This window comes from Stenella coeruleoalba, assembly GCF_951394435.1.
Source record: "Stenella coeruleoalba genome assembly, chromosome: 13".
Lineage (NCBI taxonomy): Eukaryota > Metazoa > Chordata > Mammalia > Artiodactyla > Delphinidae > Stenella > Stenella coeruleoalba.
In genome coordinates this window covers 45,202,666-45,223,063 of record NC_137159.1, presented here as the reverse complement: position 1 = coordinate 45,223,063, position 20,398 = coordinate 45,202,666, and the positions used below count along the sequence as shown (strand labels likewise).

General features: G+C 38.6%; 2 protein-coding genes across 2 annotated transcripts in view; one reads left to right on the top strand and one right to left on the bottom strand.

The window, feature by feature from the left end:
• ACYP2 (acylphosphatase 2) overlaps nucleotides 1–20,398 on the top strand; it is a 174,324-nt gene that overhangs the window by 116,846 nt on the left and 37,080 nt on the right. The gene's annotated exons all lie outside the window — the stretch shown is intronic.
• Nucleotides 19,168–20,372, bottom strand: TSPYL6 (TSPY like 6; the record flags this gene model as incomplete). The annotated part of the gene is given in 5 exon segments (XM_079941594.1): nucleotides 19,168–19,897; nucleotides 19,901–20,050; nucleotides 20,054–20,142; nucleotides 20,145–20,196; nucleotides 20,235–20,372. Coding segments are annotated over 5 exon segments (762 nt in total). The 3' UTR covers nucleotides 19,168–19,564.

The following is a 20,398-nucleotide window of genomic DNA, read 5'->3' as shown; positions in this document are numbered from 1 at the left end:
GAGATGAATTTTCATGCCATAATTACAAAATTCAATAGAATCTTTTTACATATATCTTACGGTCTAATCTAAGTCGTTATTCTCTTATTTATTATTTTTTAAGAACCATAGTATGTTAGGTAATATGTTGACGGTAGAGTTTGCTAAGCCATTTGGGAGATTATTAGAAAGAATAATTAGATATGAAATTGTTATTTAATTATTCATATCACTAGTTTATGCTGTTTTATAATAAGTTTTGGAGAATGTATATGATTTGGGGAGCTCTTGATTTGTATCCTTAAAGGATAGAGTGAACATTCAAGATAGTAGTACTTTGGAAAATCATTTATTTAAATAGTTTCCATTTGCTAGTCTTGTCCTCTGTTCCACAGAAGAAAAAAGTAAAAAGCAAGTAGTGTTTATCCAACTCCCTCCATATTTTATCTCATAACAGCCCTAAAAACTATACAACTATCTGTTCTTTCTAAAGCTTATGATTTCCTATATCTAGTTGTAAGTGCTGTTAAAAATTGCCCCCAAAATGTGTTTAAGAGCCCAATTTAGTTTTATTTGTGCTAGGAAGCTGTTTTCCAGATGACTGGCATGATAGAGGGCTGTTTCTATCCAAAAATATTTCTCTTGCTTAATCCGTGTATTTGTCACGTTCTGTCCAGTAAATAGCTTTGTTATAAAATGGGTCTGAGATGTATAAAAGAAAAAATGCATCCAGGAAATGCAGTTACCTTCTGTTATGTAAATTCTCTAAATTGATACAGTTCATATGCATTTTTGAGTCTCATCTCGCATTAGAGAGTTGGCCTGAGTTGGAGAATGAGCATTGGTTTGAGTTGAGACCTGTGGTAAATGCAAGCATCACCTGTTTAAGGAGCCGCCAAGTCAGTTCACCTCTGAGTTTGTTTCCTGCTGTGTCAGTTGGCAATAATACCTATCTTGCAGGGTCCTTATGAAAAAACAAATGTATATAAAGTTGCAAATGTAGACTTTCAGTAAAAGCTAACTGTTACCACTCATTGGCACCTGAACTATTCACTCGAGAGTATCCACTCAAGGCTATCTACTCAAAAGAGTTATATAATTTCAAATTATAAGAAAATGCTTTTGATATAAAAGGTAGTTTCCTGTCTCCCTGGGCACGCCACACAGCCTGCTGCACCATTAGCTGTTGCTATCTGCAGTTAATGATGACAGTTTGGTATGCATCCGGTACTACGCTGAGTGATTTACATATATTATTTCATTTAACCATAACAGCAATCCTTTCAGGAGATTTTTGGTCTCTGACTTTCTGCCATGACTTTGACCTATGTGTGTTTTCTTTTAGAACATGTATTCTTTTGACTTTTATCTGCCTTAGTCTATGCACGCTTTGCATTGATGACTTTATGCAACCAAACTATATTGGTTAGGAGGCTTTGGGATGCAAATAGAGAATCAGAACTGATCTGGCTCAAAACAAATAAAGGGAATTTTTTTCGCACACACAACTGAACTATTCTTCACTGGGCTCTATTTCTTTGTGATTCTTTTCACTCTGTCTTCCGTCATGGCTTCCCGCATTGTATTAGAAATGGCCGAAGCAGTTCCTGACATGACATCTTTATGCTACATTTTCCATGGGACTGGAGAGCTTCCATTCTCCCAGACAAAACTCTTGACTTCCTTTGACTGGATCAGTTTCGACCTTGTGTTGCATTTGACATAATCACTGGGACAGGGGGTGTTGGAGTGCATTGACTGGCTTATCCTTGCCCTTCCTTCAGTTAATCACTGGACAAGTGGAATAATGTTAATCTGCTTAGTTCAAGCCTAGACCTGAGGTTGTGGTCAGTGTCACCCAAATCACAGAGGGGCATGATGAAGCAGGGGGTGAAGTGGTACTGGGAAGATAGATGTCTTTATCTTGTTTCTAATCTCACATGGAAAGCTTTCAACATTTTACCTTGAGTTATGATATTTTGCTATAGGTGCTTTTGATTAATAAAGATATTCTTTATCAGTTCAAGGAAATTACCAACACAGTTAGCTAAGACTTATTTTTTAAAATCATGAATAAAAGTTGACTTTTATTAAATGTTTTTTCTAAATCTGTTCATGTGGATTCTTTATTCTGTTAATGTGATAGATTACACTGATCAATTTTTAAAACAGCTTTAATGGGGTATAATAACATAAACTGCATGTATTTGTAGTATGTAGTTTGATCATTTTTCACATATATATATATACTTGTGAGACCATCACTGAAATCAAAATAATGAACATTTTTGTCACTCCCCTCCAAAACTTTCCTCAGGCCATTCTGTAACCCCTCTGTAGTCCCCTTCCTCTCATGCACCCCTCCACACAGGCCCCCAGGCAACTACTGATCTATCTTCTGTCACTGTAGATTAGTTGCATTACTGATTGAATTTTGAATGTTAAACTAACTTTCCATTTCTGAAGTAAACCAAATGTAATCATTATGTATTAGCTCTTTTTCTTACATATTTCTGTGTTTCTTTACCTAAAATTTTGCTTAGGATTTTTGCATCTATGTTTATAAATGTGATTGGACTGTAATTTTTTCTTTCTACTAACACCCTCATCAAACTTTGGTATCAAAGTGAAGCTGGTTTCATAAAATGAACTGGCGGTTGTTTTTCATTCTCTTTTCTATTCTCTGGGAGAATCTGTGTAAGATAGATATTATTTTTTCCTTAAGTATTTGGTTTGAATCAACCAGAGAAACCAACCAGACCTACAGTTTTCATTGTGGGAATGTTTTTAATTAACGATTTGATTTTAAAACAGAGAACTGCTTACATTTTGTTTCTTATGCTGTCAGTTTTTGTAAGATGCATGTTTTCTTGACCTTTTTATTGAAATATACACACAGTAATGTATATAATATTAAGCATAAAGCTCGATGAATTTTTTACAAATGCACAATTTATTGATGTAAAGTTGTTCATAATAGTCTCATCATTTAATATCTGTAGGCTCTGTAATGATATCCCCTCCTTTATTCCTGATACTGATTATTTAAGCTTACCTTCTGTATTTCCTCATTTTTCTCCATCGGGGGTTTATAAACTTACTTGTCATTTCAAAGAACCAAGTTGTATCTTTGTTGATCTTCTCTATTGTATGTTTGTCTTCTATTTTATTTAATGCTGTTTTTAATCTTTTTATTTCTGTCCTCTTATTTCTTTAGATATAAGCTGTTCTTTTAATAAATTTTTATAATTTTTAAGCTCATTGCCTTTCACCTTTCTTCTTCTCTAATATATGTATTTGGGGACACAAATTTTCATCTTAAAGTGGGTTTAATGTGACTCATAAATTTTCATGAACATTCACTTCAAAATATGTTTTATTATCATTGTGATTTCTTCTTTGACCCATGGGTTATTAAGAGGTGTATTTCTTAATTTACAAGCATTATAGATTTTTCTAAGAATATTTTTGTCATTGATTTCTAGTCTTGATTCCTAAGTGGTCAAAGAATTTACTTTGTATGAATTTGATTTGTTGGAATTTGTGACAATTTGCTTTCGCGTATCGTTGATTTTTATAATGATCCATGTATATTGATTTATTTATTTTAATTTTTATTTTACTTTTGACTGTGTTGGGTCTTTGTTGCTGCACGTGGGCTTTCTCTAGTTCTGGCGAGCGGTGGGCTACTCTTTGTTGCGGAGCGCAGTCTTCTCATTGCGGTGGCTTCTCTTTTGTTGTGGAGCACGGGCTCTAGGTGCACAGGCTTCAGTAGTTGTGGCACATGAGCTCAGTAGTTGTGGCTCACGGGCTCTAGAGCACAGGCTCAGTAGTTGTGGCGCATGGGCTTAGTTGCTCTGTGGCATGTGGGATCTTCCCAGACCAGGGCTTGAACCCGTGCCCCTTGCATTGGCAGGCAGATTCTTAACCACTGTGCCACCAGCGAAGCCCAATCCATGTATATTTAAAAGCAATGTGTATTCTGCAGTTTGGGGGTACAGTGTAGTATGTGTGACTATTAGGTCATGTATACAAATTGTGTTTTTCAAATCTTGTGTACCCTTATAAATTATTTTGTCTGATGTACATGACAAAGATATGTTAAAATCTCTCTGATTTTATTTTTTAATCCTCTATTTTGTTTTGTCAATATTTGTTTAATATATAATTTTGGGCTATGTTATTAGGTACATAAAATGTAGAATTATTATCTTTTACTGAAGAACTTAAACGTTTATCATTTTGAAGCATACCTATTTCTAATAATGGATTTTGCCTTAAAGTCTCCTATGCTTGATACAAATATGGTTTATATGCTACGGTTTATGCATTTTCTTTTTATATATAAAATCCCCAAATATATTATCATATACTTAAAATCCCCTAATATATTATTATAACTATTGTTATATTCAGTTTATCAAAATTAAATCAAAATTCATTTAGATTTATCCACATTTGTCCTTTTTGTCGTTCTTTATTCCTTCCTGCATCTTTGAGCTCCCATCTGGGAGCTGAATACAGCCTTTAGTATTTTCTTTAAAGTAGGTGGTTGGTGAAACACTCTCTACATCCCCCCCACCCCACTACAACACGAAAAATGTCTTTTGTTCACTTCATTATTGAAGGGTAGCTTGTAGGGAATTCTAGATTTACAGTTATATTCTTTCAGCACTTTGAAGCTACCATTTCATTTTCTTCTGGCTTCCCTCAATTCTTTTGAGAGATAAGCTATTAGTCTAATATTTGCTCCTTTGAAGTTAATCTTTTTTTTCTTTCAGTTTTCTTTTAATATTCTCTCTTTAACTTTAATTTTCAACATTTTTACTATGATGTGCCACAGTGTGCTTTTCTTTTTATTTATCTTGCTTTAGGTTCGGAGAACTACTTGAATCTATGACTTTCGTCAATTTGGGGAGAGTCTCAGCCATTGTCTTCTCAAGTACTGCTTCTTTCTCATTCCCTCTTCCCTCCCTTCTGGAGACTCTCTCACTAAATTTCTGGTCAGACTTGAATGGATCCCTGGCAACCTATTTGACCCCATCCCCTGCCATACTCTATCTTGTTCACTTACTTGTTTCTAACTACCTTGCTCTTTTTCTAATAAGCCAGCATACTGCTGCCTCAAGACTTTTGAAGATACTGCTTCCTTAGCCTGGAATGCTTTTCCAGACATGTCCAAGACTCATTCCCTTACATGATTCAGGTCTCTGCTCAAATGTGGTCTTATCAGAGAGGATTTCCCTGACCACATTTTCAAAATTATTACCCAGACTCCTCCTCTTCTACTCACACTGTGCTCTAATCCTTTACCTAGTTTATGTTTCTTCATAACACTTATTAAATATGACACATTATATATTTAATATGTATTTGCTTATTCTCTGTCTCCTTTCATTAGAATATAAACTCCAAGAGAGAGGAGACTTCTTTGCTCACAGCTATATCCCAATCCCTGGAATTAGTATCTGGAGCAGAGTTAGGTGCTCAATAAATATCTATGGGATGAATGAATGACTAATAGATGATGGATATAGGAAGATAGAGTTCTCTATAGAAAGTGAAGAAAGCAGACAAGGAGAAATAAGCTAAGCAAGGATTTTGATTTTTATAATCTATATTTTGTTCTTTTGCATGTAAAGATAGTATCTTTGATCACATTTCTTTCCATGATTCTTACCTAAAAGAGTAAAATGAAATACTAATATGTTCAAAAGCATTTCTTTCATTAGCTTAAATTAACTGGCATCTCATCATTTAGTTTAGACATGTACTCCATACATTTTTAAAGGCTTTTAATTAAAAAAATATTAAACCTACTGCATTAGTTAGCTTGGACTGCCATAACAAAATACCATAGACCAGGTGGCTTAAACAACAGAGAATTATTTTCTCACAGTTCTGGAAGCTAGAAATCCAAGATCTGGGTGCCAGCATGGTCAGGTTCTGGTGAGGACTGTCCTCCTGGCTTACAGCTGGCTCTCTTCTTACAGTGTTCTCATATGGCAGAGAGAGCGAGCTCTGGTGTCTCTTCCTCCTCTTGTAAGGGCACTAATCCCATCATTAGGGACCCAGCTCATGACCTCATCTCAATCTAATGATCTCCCAGAGGCCCCATCTCCAAATACTATCACATTGGAGTTAGGGCTTCAACATACAAATTTTGGGAGTATACAATTCAGTTCATAGCACTTACCAAATAATATGCATTATTTTCCAGTGAATTAATGAATAGGTATATTTAAGACACTTCCAGTGTTTTTCATAGTGTGAAATTATTATGATTGCACATAAAAACTTATTCAATTACTTTTGCAAAATATTGTGAATGCTTATAAGTTCAAAGGCTAAATTGGCCAGCACCTGGGTAATGCCTGGTCTATTTCATTTGTGGTTTGTAGGGATATCTATTTATTACGTAGCTATTTAGGGACTCACATGAATACATCATTTTTTTATGGGCAAAAAAACCTAACTCTGATTTTCTACATGTCTTTTGTACATTTATTTCCCTAAGTAAATCATAAATCCACCTCTAAAGCCTAGACCTACACACAGTATGCAGGCATTATAGCTACTCAGAAAGAACCTGTCGTGTAGGTCAAAGCTCCTTGGCTGGATAACTGACTCCTCTGATAGTAATGATTTTGCCTCACCGGCACCTACAGTATTTTTCTAGCTTGCCTGAGGTCAGCATGTCTTCCCGATGTTCATGGATTATGCTGCTTTTCCAAGAATGTCTCAAAGGAATCCTGCCTGAAAGAAAAGATGCCATACTCTCACATTTCACTGCCTATAAAGAGAGCGAAAATGGCCTCTGTCTTGTGCTTTTAGTCAGCTTCAACACAGAAATGGAACTGATAGTCATCAACCCAGAGTCTCCCCCACTGCCCATGTATTTTCTAGTCTAGAATGAAGCTAATGAGGTAAATAAAATGAAGCTTCCTAGAAAAGTGAAGGAGGAGAGCATCCACCACCTCACTGCTCCTCCCATTCCTCACCCCTGAAATAGGATTGTTAGTATCCGCTATGATCTAGAGGAGTATTTGGGGCTGTGCCATCTGTCCTCATTAGAAGCACTGAGCTCATAATGACTAAGAAGCTCCAGGGGGTTGTCTAAGCCACCAAGGTTAGAAAGGGGCACAGCATTATCACAGCTGAGCTAAAATTTAATATGATTCTTACTTTACCACCTATGGCTACCTAAGAAGGTGAGATGACCGACAAATAGAGGACCTTAGTCATGGCTCACCAAAAAGCTGTCTTCATGATGGAATAGGGAAGAAGAAACTGGTAAATATTTCTAAATGTCATAGTTTACATACGAATTTAGTTTTAGAATTCTTCTCTTGTGGGAACTATGTACTTTAAAAATAATCCCTAAATTTAAAGTATTTATATCAAAAATTGTACATATACTCACCAATTACAAATTGGGAGTGTTCCCTAGAAGGAAGAGTAACCCCAGTGGTCCAGGGGCTGAGAATTCTGTCATTAGAGGTGGGGATTTCTTCTCAGAATGAAGTTAATGTGGTGTTCCTACCTGTGTGACCCCGTGGATGGTTGAAGGGGTCTGGGGTTATTCTTTATTTTTTTTTTCATTTTTTAAAAAATAAATTTATTTACTTATTTATTTATTTATTTTTGGCTGTGTTGGGTCTTTGTTGCTGTGCGTGGGCTTTCTCTAGTTGTGGCGAGTGGGGGCTACTCTTCTTTGCGGTGCACGGTCTTCTCATTGTGGTGGCTTCTCTTGTTGCAGAGCATGGGCTCTAGGTGCACGGGCTTCGGTAGTTGTGGCTCGCGGGCTCAGTAGTTGTGGCACATGGGCTCAGTAGTTGTAGCTTGTGGGCTCTAGAGTGCAGGCCCAGTAGTTGTGGCGCACAGGCTTAGTTGCTCCGTGACATGTGGGATCTTCCCGGACCAGGGCTCGAACCCGTGTCCCCTGCATTGGCAGGCAGATTCTTAAGCACTGCGCCACCAGGGAAGCCCTAAAAATCTCATTATTGATTAAGTTAGATCTTTACAGATTAATACAGTTGAGTATCTTTCCATATGTTTATTAACCATCTGTATCTCTTCTATGAATTTCCCGTTATGTACTTTGTCCTTGTTGTGGTATTTTACGTTTTTGTTCTTGATTCATAGGAGTTTTCATTTATTTTGGATAATAATTTTATCTATTACATATGTGGCAAATATTTCTCCCCAGTCTGTTGCTTGACTTTAATTTATTCATTAGTATTATTACTTTAAGTTGCAGAAATTTAACATTTTTACGTAGTTATATCTGCTAGTGGGTGGAGTAACTGTGGGGAGTTAAAAGTTGGTGTGCATGTGAATACAGTCTTTTTGGACAATTCCATGGTTAGGTAAGATGTTGGTCTGGGGTTACTCTAATGAAGGTGGGTAGGATTGAGCATCTCCACAGAAGTGTTGGGGGAAGGGAATATCACCATATCTCAGTAGTGTATTTTTAGAAACTAAATTTTAGATGAGGAATGAAGTCACAACCCTTGAACTAAGAAGAGAGTGAAAAACTAGGTATCAGTTGATTAATTTATGGTGGAAAACACACCTCATTCAGGAATCAGTCTACATGTGTACCGAAACATGACAAGCAGAGAATCATAAAAGAAAATTGCCTTTTCCCAGAAAAGTCAAACTTGAAAACTTTTGTGGCCTAGAGAACTCACTCGCCTGTTCCAAAAAAGATATTTCTTTTTCTGACTAATAACTTGAAAAAGTTGTCTCTCATCAGAGCTCCTGTAGCACACCTAAAGACATCAATACCTTTCTCATTCTCTAACTTTTAGTTTTCCCATTTTTATTGGTCCTCAGAAGTTCGTCGTTGCAGCATCCCCTGCCTCATCAATACCATAACAAGTGAAAATTCCCAAGACTGAGGCTTATATTACAAAGCGTGCAATTTAGACAAGCAACTCTGAGATGAGCAGCCCTCCCGCACATGGAGTGAGGAACACAATGATGTAGGAGTGAGAAACCCTGAGGGCTAGACCTAGGGCTTTTATTACCAAGCAGCCTGTGTTTTTCCAGCTTCAGTGGCTTAGGCTGCAAAATAAGATCCCTTTTACTTTTGCCGTGGAACCCAGATCTAGCACTTTATTTTATTTTAGTAATTCTGGAAAGAAAGCATTTAGGCCGAAGGGATGCATTTCTGTTCTCACTGAGGTAAAGAGGTTTTGTACCTTTTTATTTTTCTTGGTAAAATCTTCCCTTTTAATCTGGTAGCCTTTATTTTTGTTCTCTTCTCTTCTTCCTTTGGCTAGCTGGAGAGCAGGTGCCATAGACATGGCCCAAAGCATATATTCTTTTCACCCTTGGAGCAAGGAGTACCAGAGTGGAGCACCCTATCCCCTCTGGGCAAATGCCTGCGAGTAAAAACATTTTTAATTCAATCAGTTCAGTTATTATAAGCTGAATTAATCTGTAATTGTGGCATATCATGGGAAACTATTTATGACATAGGCCAGCTGACCCTTATCCAAGTTTCCATGGAAATAACAAGTATGTTCTTGGACTGTTCTGAAATTTCCAGCTGCTTTAAATGTGATATTGAAGCTAAGAAAGAAACCTTCTATTAATAAAATGTATTTGAAATGTGTTCTCAGGTGCTCAAGAGGTAGGCCTAACTTGAAAAAAATTGACTGAAAAGATTCAAGGTGCAATAACCATGGGCTTTCCCTCAAACTTCTTTAATTGAAACCTCTGATATTATTGTGTTGTTTCTATCTGAAGTCAAATGGGGGAAGAGATTGCAAAAAAGTTTTGTGGTTTTGTATTTTTTCCTCTATGAGATAGAGACTTACCTATGTCAGGAGAAGAAGAAGTATTCATAGTTTTCTCTTGAATGATCAAATAAAGTTTTTGTTCAAGAGATAAACCATATTCCATAATACCAGATTTATTAATCAAATGTATTGCTGTTAAGAGTGTGAAAATGTTTCAGATGAAATGATAGTATATGGGAGAAATTACCTATGTGTTTATAACAGGCCTAACAAAAGTGCAGACACCATGACTACACTGCATGCTTGGTGAAGGTAACGGCAGGTTTGCCGTATTCATAATATTTGAGTTAATCTGTGCAAATCCATGCACACCACTACAGAAATGACTTTCACAGTGAGGTCACTGCTGTCTGCAGCAATTACAGCAGAGCATCAAACAGGATGGAAACCACCAGGTTTGGCAAACAGGATATGCTTACAGAATTTAGTAATCCTGAGGTGACCCAGCCCATCACTGATGTCCCTGAGACAACTGCAGGCTTGTCTACTCATTTTGCCTCAGTGGTCGTGTGGTTATTGATTTCCTCCATTAAAATGGAAAATAGGATTGTATTTGACATATACTTGGTGCTTTAGGTAAAGTATACAGTCATCTCTCAGTACTCGAATGGGATTGGCTCCAGGACCACCCCCTCCCCCATGGATACCAAAATCCGAGGATGCTCAAGACACATATAAAATGGTGTAGTGTTTGCACATAATCTATGAGCGTCCTCCTGTATACTTTAGATCATCTCTACATTACTTATAATACCTATTACAATGTAAATGCTATGTAAATAGTTGCTGGCATGTGGCAAATTCAAGTTTTGCTTTTTGGAACTTCCTGGAATTAAAAATATATATATTTTTTCAATCCGTGATTGGCTGAATCTTTGGATGTCGAACTCATGGATACGGACGGCCAACTGTATAATCCAAAGTTAGCTTCCTTCTTTGGTAAATCCCTGAATCAGTGATTTGCAGCTCTTTAGTATACATCCTTTCTCACCATTCTAAAATTTGCTTGTTATGAATTTATGTATTTCCAGTTTGTGATTTTTCTTTTGACTTTCTTATGGATTTTATTTTTACCATGTAGATTAAAAACTTTTTTCAAGTAGTTGTATTTATCAATATTTTCCTTTATGCCTCCAGATTTTAAATAATAGAAAGACCTCCCCACTCCAAGTTAATAAAGAAGTTCTCCTTTGTGTTCTTATAGTATTTTTACGATTTTGTATTTTTAAAATTTAAATCTTTGCTCCTGTGGAATTTACTGGTGTACAGCGTGAGGCATGAATCCAACTTAATTTTATTAAAAATGTCTCTCCAGTTGTCTAGACAATTTTTTGAGTTGTCCATCTTTTCCTCACTTTCAGATGCCATGTTTACACACCAAATCCTGTATGCATTGGGGTCTATTTCTAGACTTCCTGTTCCATCCTATTGATTCATTTGTTTATTCTTGTGTCAGTACTACACTTTTAATTATTGTAGCTTTATATTATAATAAGTGTTAGAAATAGCCCCCTTCATTTGTATTTATTTTTGGAGGCTTCGTTGACATTCTTTTTTTTTTTTTTTTTTTTTTTTTGCGGTACGCGGGCCTCTCACTGTTGTGGCCTCTCCCTTTGCGGAGCACAGGCTCCAACGCGCAGGCTCAGCAGCCATGGCTCACGGGCCCAGCCGCTCTGCGGCATGTGGGATCTTCCCAGACTGGGGCACGAACCCGTGTCCCCTGCATCGGCAGGAGGACTCCCAACCACTGCACCACCGGGGAAGCTGACATTTTTTTTTAATGTATTTTGGAATTTGCTTGTCTCTCCGCCACCCCTTCCTCAAGTTTTGGCCTTGTTATTGTAATTACATTTCTAAGTTGGCTTAGGAAGAACAACTTTATGAGATTGAGACTTCCTAAGAACTTGGCATGCTGTTCACTTTGTCTCCTTCAGGAATGCTTTAAAATTGTGTTCATAAATCTTACACATTTCTAAAGTTCTTTTTCTTAGATATTTCATCTTTCATTATTGCTACTGTAAATGGAGTCTTTCCCCATTTCACTTTAAACTCACTATGTTTGTTCATCTGAAATGTATTGATATCTATATAGTAATTCTGTATCATGCTACCTTACTAAATTTTCTTGTTTACAGTACTTTTTCAGTTGAATATCTCAGGTTTTCCATAATGATTACAAATTGTGATAGTTTTTATTTCCTTCTCTGAATTTCTGTACTTCTAGTTTTTTTCTCTTATTAACTATATTGTCTAACATCCAGTACTGTTAAGTAATAGTGGTGACAAGTGAACATCCTTCTTTGTTCCTGACTTTAATGGGGATACCTCTACTGTTTCCCCAGTAAGCTTGATGGTCACTTTAGGACCAGGGTGTATTTTATCAAGCTAAGAAGGTGTCCATCTATTTCTTAAGTTTAAACATATTTCTAAATAATAAAGCCCCAGGCGTGTGTATCTGCAGCCTCCCTAGCACGATAAGATCAAAGCTCTAAAAGGAAACTTAAGACTTTCTAGTCCACCTTACTCCCATCATGAGTAATAAACTCCAGTCACAGTAATAAATTCCAATTACTTCCCCCCAGAAGTCCCAAAATTACATTGGAAAACAAGCTGGAGCTAAAAATCATTGTATCTTAGGTCTCACACCAGTGTTCTTCTGGGTACACAAAATTAACACTGAAAACTTATGATTATTTTTCTCTTCCATTGTGCATTTTCCTTGAGATTTTCCCATTTTATCCCTTTCTTTTCATCACATTGTTGGGACTTCACATGTGCGGCTTGGCTCCACATTCTTCCCCACTGCCGAGGAGCCAAGTTTATGAAGGATTTTTAGACAGTGACATAATCCCTTCCCCACCCCGAAGACCTCTGCTATTTGGTCTTCTTGGACAAAACGCATTGTCTTCCAAATACTGCTGGTCACTCCTGAAATTAAAGCCGAAAGCTTGCTGGGGCCGCTTGAACACCTGAAAATACGCTTTGGCTGTGACAGTGCCTTTAGCAAAGGGATGTGAACCAACAGTAGATGTGTCATAAATGCCACTGTGTCTTATATTCATTTGTGAGTGGTATTCAGATATCAAAAGAAATTAGGTCCTAATATGTTTACAGTCTTCAAAGGAAGAAAACAATTATATTATTAGTACTGTACTTCTGATTTTGATGTGTCATAACTTTAATAAACATAGAAATTAGTAAAACATTTTATATGCTAAGAAAATTTGTATACAAATGGGAAAAAGCCATTTGGCAAATTATTTTCTACTGTAAAACAAGATAGTATTTCTCTCCATGTATAGTTACTAGAGTCTGGAGTCAGACCTGGGTTTGAGTCCTGGCTTTACCACTGTCTGGCTGACTGACTGAACACATGTAACATAATCTCAACTGAGTCCTGTTTTCCTAATCTGCAAATGGAGTCAGGAATACCTTGCAGAGTTGTATAAGAAGAGAAAAATGCACATGAAGTGCTTAGCACAGTGGTACCATGATGTAAGCCCTGAATAAATGAGAGCTCTTATTAGTATAGCCTATTGTTAAGAGCCATAATACAGCCTGTTGTGTTTCTTTAAATTACATGAAGTTAGAGGTCAAGGAACAAATATCACAATTTTTACTCAATTTGGATCTATAATTGCAAAACAGCTCAGTTATCGACATAGCCTCCTTTCTGAGACTTAGAACTAAGGTACTTGTAAGGATTTGACTGAAGTCTGCCCTGGCTCTTCTTTCTTGGGAATTATTTGGGCAGGCATGGCAATTAACACTTACCTACAACCTCAAGCCTAAAAATATGTTATTACCTTTTTTAAATTAGGTTTTCAGTAGCCAATTATTTTTTGACCGTTTTCCACCGATAAGTGGAATAAACCACTACAAAAGACTAATGAGATTCATACTCCACACATTTCGAGCTATAAAGGACTCAGGCATCTTCTACTTACACGTTCATTAAGTAATTTTGGAGTGCCTAATTTGTACTAGATATAAAATATATATCCTTAAAGATATATAGATGAAAAAATAGATTCCATACTGTGAAGAAGCTTACAGTCTAGTATGGTGTCTAGAGAGGAACTTAAAAGCCACCTTTTATAATATATGCCTTCCTTAATATTCCTAACTTCGGGGTGGGGGGGCAGAATAGTCCTCTTTTATGGTCCCATAGCACTCTATGCTTGCACTTATTTTAACATTTCTTACACTGTACATTGGCTCCCAAGCAAGACTGTAGGCTACTTGAAGACAGGGACTGTGTCTTACTCATCACAGAAGAAAAAGATACCTAAACATGATCTTAAATAACTTAAAATTGAGAGACAAAGGCCTATCTACACTACTAACACATATAAAGAACTAACTTAAATATAAACTTGTATGAAATAAAATACTATGGGAAGTAGGAGGTTTTAGAGGTTATTTAGAGGAGATGGCATTTGAATTGAATTTAGAAGGAATAGTAGGATTTCCAAAGATAAGGAGGCAGGGAAGAGAATCCAAGATGAGGGAAAGTCATGAGCAAGACAGTGCATGGGCTGCTTGAGGAATAGCAAGGACTCCAATGTGAGTAGATGCTGGCAAGAATGTTAGGGAGGGACTTGGCTGTAGCTGACCTTGAATGCAACAGTAGGGTGTTAGGACCTTCTTTTGCAGGCAGTGGTGTGTTGACAAGGATATTTGTACAAAAGGGATTAGATCACTTTGTCAGTAGTGTGAATGATGGGAAGAGAAAGATCAGATTCAGGAAGGGAAGCCTAGAGATTTTTAGTAATGTAGATAAGAGATGTTGACGTAAAAATAGATATGGAAAGGAAGAGAGCAATTCTGGAAACATTGTGCAAAAGGACATGTCAAACCCTGATCTTAGAGTAAGAGTTGGAGATTCCAATTTGAGTCATTTTCTCAAAGGTGATGGCAGAAGCTCTGGAAGTGGCTAAGGTCACCCAGGAAGAGCAGAGATAAAGTAAGCCGGGGGAGGCCACAGAACCTTGGGGAAAGCTTATATTTAAGGGGTAAGTAAATCTTCAGATTTAGAAGAAATGATGCTTCAAACTTGTTACTAAAAAGATGAGGAAAACTGTGTCTTTAGAATTAATCGGTTTGCCTAGTTTACAGCAGAGCCCTTTAGAACCCAGGTGCCCCAACTTATAACTCAGTGCACTATTAGTTTGCTCTAGACTCTAGTTTAATGCTAAATTTAAAAATCCCACCTACCACCTTTCCCATCCTCATCTATTTTGGTAAGACAGACTAAACTTGAATTTTAGACTCCTTTACATAAATCAAAGTATCCTGCATCTCTCATGCTTCTAGCTACCAATAGCAAAGAGAAAATTTTGCCATTGGAAAATTCAGGGCAAGCCATCCATATGGATGCCATTTAAAATTATAATGTGTGATGTGATTGATAGTAAGAATCGTAAAAAGCCTAATTAAGTCTACCTTATGTTTCAAAGGCAATAAGTTAATCTTACATATCAGTACATGTTTTTATATCCTTTATGTTAAAAAAAAAACCTGCTGCCATTTTCAACACTGAATTATCCTTATTGTCCCCAAATACCTTGTTATATACATAAATGGAAAGGTTTTGCTCAAATAAGCCAAACCAAATGATTTCTTTAGTTTTACAGAAGATTTTGTTGCTATTAATACTGCAGTCTTCTATGGCATGTGCCAAAGGTGTAGTGTGAAATTCTGTTTTTCACTCAGTGAAATATTTATACCTCAAAGAGGGAGGGCTCAAAAGAAAGGATATGAAACTTTGATGCAGACCTTCTTAAGAAGCAAGAATGTGATGGGGTCATCTCAGAAATAGCATCATCCTTGCTGAACAACAGAACTAAATAATATTTGGCTTTTATCATTTATTTAGCTGGAAGAGCTAAGCTTTGAAAATGAACCATCACAAACCATAATTAAATAAACTGTTTACAACTCAACTCTGATAAAAGTCAGTTGATAAAAAGAGCAGGAACAATATAAATACTAAAGCTTGATGGCCCATACCTAGATAAAAATTCCCCGCCCCCCAGGAAATGGATTTTAACCATTTGTGGTACAGTAAATGATCCTATTAGAATTCTAGTATATGGACCTACAGCCTACCCCCGAAAAACCTGAAACATACTTTTAAATTGGCCAGTCATTTCCTAGCATTGAAGTTCCAGAAAGATGGTGGGTTTTGTTGTTGTCTTATTTTTCTTTGCTTACTTTGGGTTTCTTTTTAATTTTTGTTTTTCTTAAGCAAGCATATTTTATTAAATATACATATAGAAAAATATGTTTCACAAATGTACAACTCAATGAAGTGTCGCAAATTGAATACACCCATGTATGTAGCACCCAGATCAAGACGGACATCCCCAGCCCTTCAGAATCCACCATCATCCTCCCTTCCAGCCAGTAGGTACTGCCCCCACCCCACAACTGTTGGCAGACAATTATCATGGGTCTCTGATACTTCTGCACATCTTGTGAGCAGAGATACCACCTGCCTTTGTTCAGAGTACCCTTTCAAGTTTACTTGGATAGCCTTGCAAGACAAGAGAGAGTGTTTTTCTCCAGAGAAAAGGGCAGTTTTGCTTAAGTCTTGAAAAAATAGAGATTGTGTCTCTTATTATTGTCTTTTATTATACTGTTTAGTATGTTAAAGATGTCTCCCTTCAAAGCAAAGGGTAGGCTTGTTTACTTCCCATTATAAAACTGAGGTTGCCTAAACTCAGGGTTCCTCTCCTGTAATGCAACCCAGAGTGTGTGCAGGTGTCACCTGGCTTTCTTCATGTTGCATAATTAGGAAGCAGGGCTCAAGAAGTTGCTGCAATACTGACACTGGCTATTGAGTTGTAAGGTTCTTCGTCTCTTGACTCAGCAGCTGTTAACTAGGCAGGGAACATAATAGTTTGTAAGCAGGGCAAAATCTCAGACGCTTCACTGTTCTTGGTAGTAATCACTATTCCAACTTCTACCACCATAGATTAGTTTTACCTGTGCTTAAAATTCATATATAAATGGAATTACACAGCATGTACTCTTGTGACTGGCTTCCTTCATCCAACCTCATGTTTGTGAGATTCATTCACAATTGCACGTAGGCATAGTTTTTTATTTCTCATAGTATTCCGTTGTGTATTTCAAAACTTACTTTTTCTACTGTTGATAGATGCTGGTGCAGTTCCTGCTCTTAGAATTGGGCTGTTATAAACACTTTTATGCATGTCTTTGTGAATATATGCAGTGCATGTATTTCTGTTGGGTATATTCCCAGAACTGGATCAGAGGGTGTGCATAGATACTGCCAAACAATTTTCTAAAGTATCTGTACTAAGCTACTCTTCCACTAGAAGTGTATGAGCATTCTTGTTTCTCTGTGTATTTCTCCACCCTTGTTATTTTTCATCCTTTTAGTTTAGTTTTGTTTACGTGCGTTTATTTTACCAAGGTGCACATAAGGAAAGATAAATATGCCAATGGTACACTTCCAATTTTACAGAGCAATCTCACAAGTATTTTTGCCATTTAGGAAAAGAGATACATCAATTATTAAGTTGTTACCAGGGTGAATTGTCAAGACAATCAGAGCCACAATTTTTTTGTAGGTTATTTTTCCATAAAGACAACAGTTTCCAAAGTCCTCAGAGTCTGATAAGACCAAGTTATTCAAATTATACTTCTAAAGATACAGTTTTAACAGAAACGAGTTGAAAACTGTGTGAATATTCACAAAAGTCTCCATATTGTACCAGAAAGAAATTAACATTCTCCCAAATGTTCCCAACTGAAAGCAAAAGAAAATCTATACAACCACATCTTCCCAGTAAACAGAAACAGAGAAAGTAATAAGGTTTTACTAAATACTAGTGAAATTAAGGGCATGGTATTAATTTTCTACATAAAACACACAAAGTTGCATTGTTTGTATTTCTTTAAAAAAAATCATCTTTCGGCAACATAGCACTTCAACCACCTTCAATTCTCCCATCCCAATCCTGAGAAGAGTACTTCTCCTCCTATCACCACTAACAAGAGAAGGTATCCCTTCCTTGCAGGCTCTGTCAATCCTGTGTTTATTCTAGGCCCATATTTCCCCTGGCTCATTTCTGCCTCTGGCCGTCTGTTCAGTTTTCCTTCTCAGGGCGGGCATCCATCACAATCTCTTTAGTTCTTCCATCCATTCATTCCATGTATGTCTTTCTTTAAACCAACTAGGCATTGCTATAGATGGGTGAGGGCTGGGAAGAAGGCAGAGAGGGACTGAGAGCTCTGGTAGTCTCCTTGACAGGACCATCTCTCTGCCTCTGGAAATGATAAACAGCCAAGTTAAACCGAAAAGCCTGCTTCTGCAGATGCTTCTGAGCTACCACTTTTTAAAAAGAGATAGAAGTGATATGAGAAATAGAAGAGAAACTGTACACCTACCCTGGCACTGCTGGCACTTCTTCATATTCAGGACAAGGAAGGGAGACAAAAGTACCTTTTTTTTTTTTGCTGTACGCGGGCCTCTCACTGTTGTGGCCTCTCCCGTTGCGGAGCACAGCCTCCAGACGCGCAGGCTCAGCGGCCATGGCTCACGGGACCAGCCGCTTCGCGGCATGTGGGATCTTCCCGGACCGGGGCACGAACCCGTGTCCCCTGCATCGGCAGACGGACTCTCAACCACTGCGCCACCCGGGAAGCCCCAAAAGTACCTGACTTTTGTATGGCTTCACTGGTTGAGGCTGAGAAAGCCTGGTACTTAGCAAGGACACCATCATTATCCTTGCCATGCAAATAGGGTCTAACTCGTCACCTCAGCCACTTGCCTGACAGTCAGTAGGGTTCCTGAGTGATGGTGAGGAATTGAGGTCTTTTAGGGGAGAAATAGAAAGGTCTTTTATATGATGGCAGGAAGCCTGGGTCTACCACCAGTTCTGAAGATCCTTATTGACCAAAAACCAGAAAGTGGAGCTGACAATGGTCTAGAAAATGTTCATCCAGCAGGTGGCAGCCTAAGGGGGTGGGTGTAGCCAGTAGCAGGCAGCATTAGGTGATCAGAGAAGCAGGAAGAGCAACGGAGTTGCATAAACCAGAGACCAAGCAGCCCCCTTCTTCTCTCTCTTGATTTTATTAATGCCCAGCAATTGTCCACAGGCCACGTGCAGAGCAGAATGAGTAAAACAGGCTCTTAAAAACAGCTGGAGGGCTTCCCTGGTGGCGCAGTGATTGAGAGTCCGCCTGCCGATGCAGGGGACACGGGTTCATGCCCCGGTCCGGGAAGATCCCACATGCCGCGGAGCAGCTGGGCCCGTGAGCCATGGCCACTGGGCCTGCGCATCCGGAGCCTGTGCTCCACAACGGGAGAGGCCACAACAGTGAGGGGCCCGAGTACCGCAAAAAAAAAAAAAAAAAAAAAAAAAAAAAAAGCTGGAAATCCAGATGGTAGTAACTAGACCAGAAGCCTTGGGAGCAAACAGGGTCCAAGCAGTGCAGACAAAGGCAGTGCCATCTGTAGCATCATTTATTTGGCTTAGAAGAGTGTGAACTACCACCATGCAGCATGTGATATTAATGCACAACAGCATTAATGCCACGGGGACGTGGTGCCACGGGGACGTGGTGCAGCATAGCCACGAAGGTCTCAATCTGGAAAGCTGAGAGAGCTGAATGTCCAGTGGAGGGAAGGTGCAGAAAGGTGAGCACAAAATCAGTCAAAGGCATACCCTTGCTGTTGCTAAGGCCTAGGTCTGGCAGGACGTGGTAGGGGACCTGTCTGGGAGTATTTCCAAGAGCAAAGGTTAACCAGATTGGAACCCAACGGGCCTGGGTATCTCGACTGGCTCCCTTGTCTGGAGAAGTCTAGCCCTATGGGCTCCTTCATCCCATAAGTAGTACTGCAGTGGATTTGGCCAGAGGTCCTCTTTGATAATCTCAGCAATCCTGTCAGACTCTGGAAGGCTGTGGTCTGAAAACCAGGCAAAGAAGCTGCACATGAGGTCTTGGTTCCTAGGAAGAAAGGCCTGGGGTTCATGGCCCAGGTGCCATATGATTGGAGTGGAAAGAAACACCACGTGCCCCGAGGATCTGACCTCGTATTTCTTCACAATCCAGTTGTTTCTTCGAAAGAAGAATTATGGGTTTCTTCGAAAGAAGAACTTGAACTTGCACCCCATCCTAGGATGTCTGAGTTCCTTCACCTTATAATTCGCTACGTACCTGAACATCTCTGCACCTCTGCCTCTAATCAGGGCAGATAGCTGTGGGTGGTTCCGAACGGTAGTGACTCAGAAGCCCAGGATGTACCTCCACTGTAGGTAGTGTTGACACATGCGCCCAAAATTGCGCCCGAACTGGAGGAAGGCCCGGTCAGCCTGAGGGTGTGCAGTTCCAGCTGGATGGCTTCCAGGGGATTCAGGTGGAGACCCTCACTCTGGGCCGGGGCCTTGCCTCATCCTTCACCTCATTTACCCCTCTGTGCTTCTCCACCACTTCCATTTCCTCAGCCACTAGCTTTTCCTCCACTTCAACCCTCTCCTCCTCGTCCACTGCTTCTGAGAAGATGGTGCCCCTTTCAGTCCTCGCTTCCGCGGCCTTTGCCCCAGGCATCATCAGCTCAGACTCCGACCGCTCTG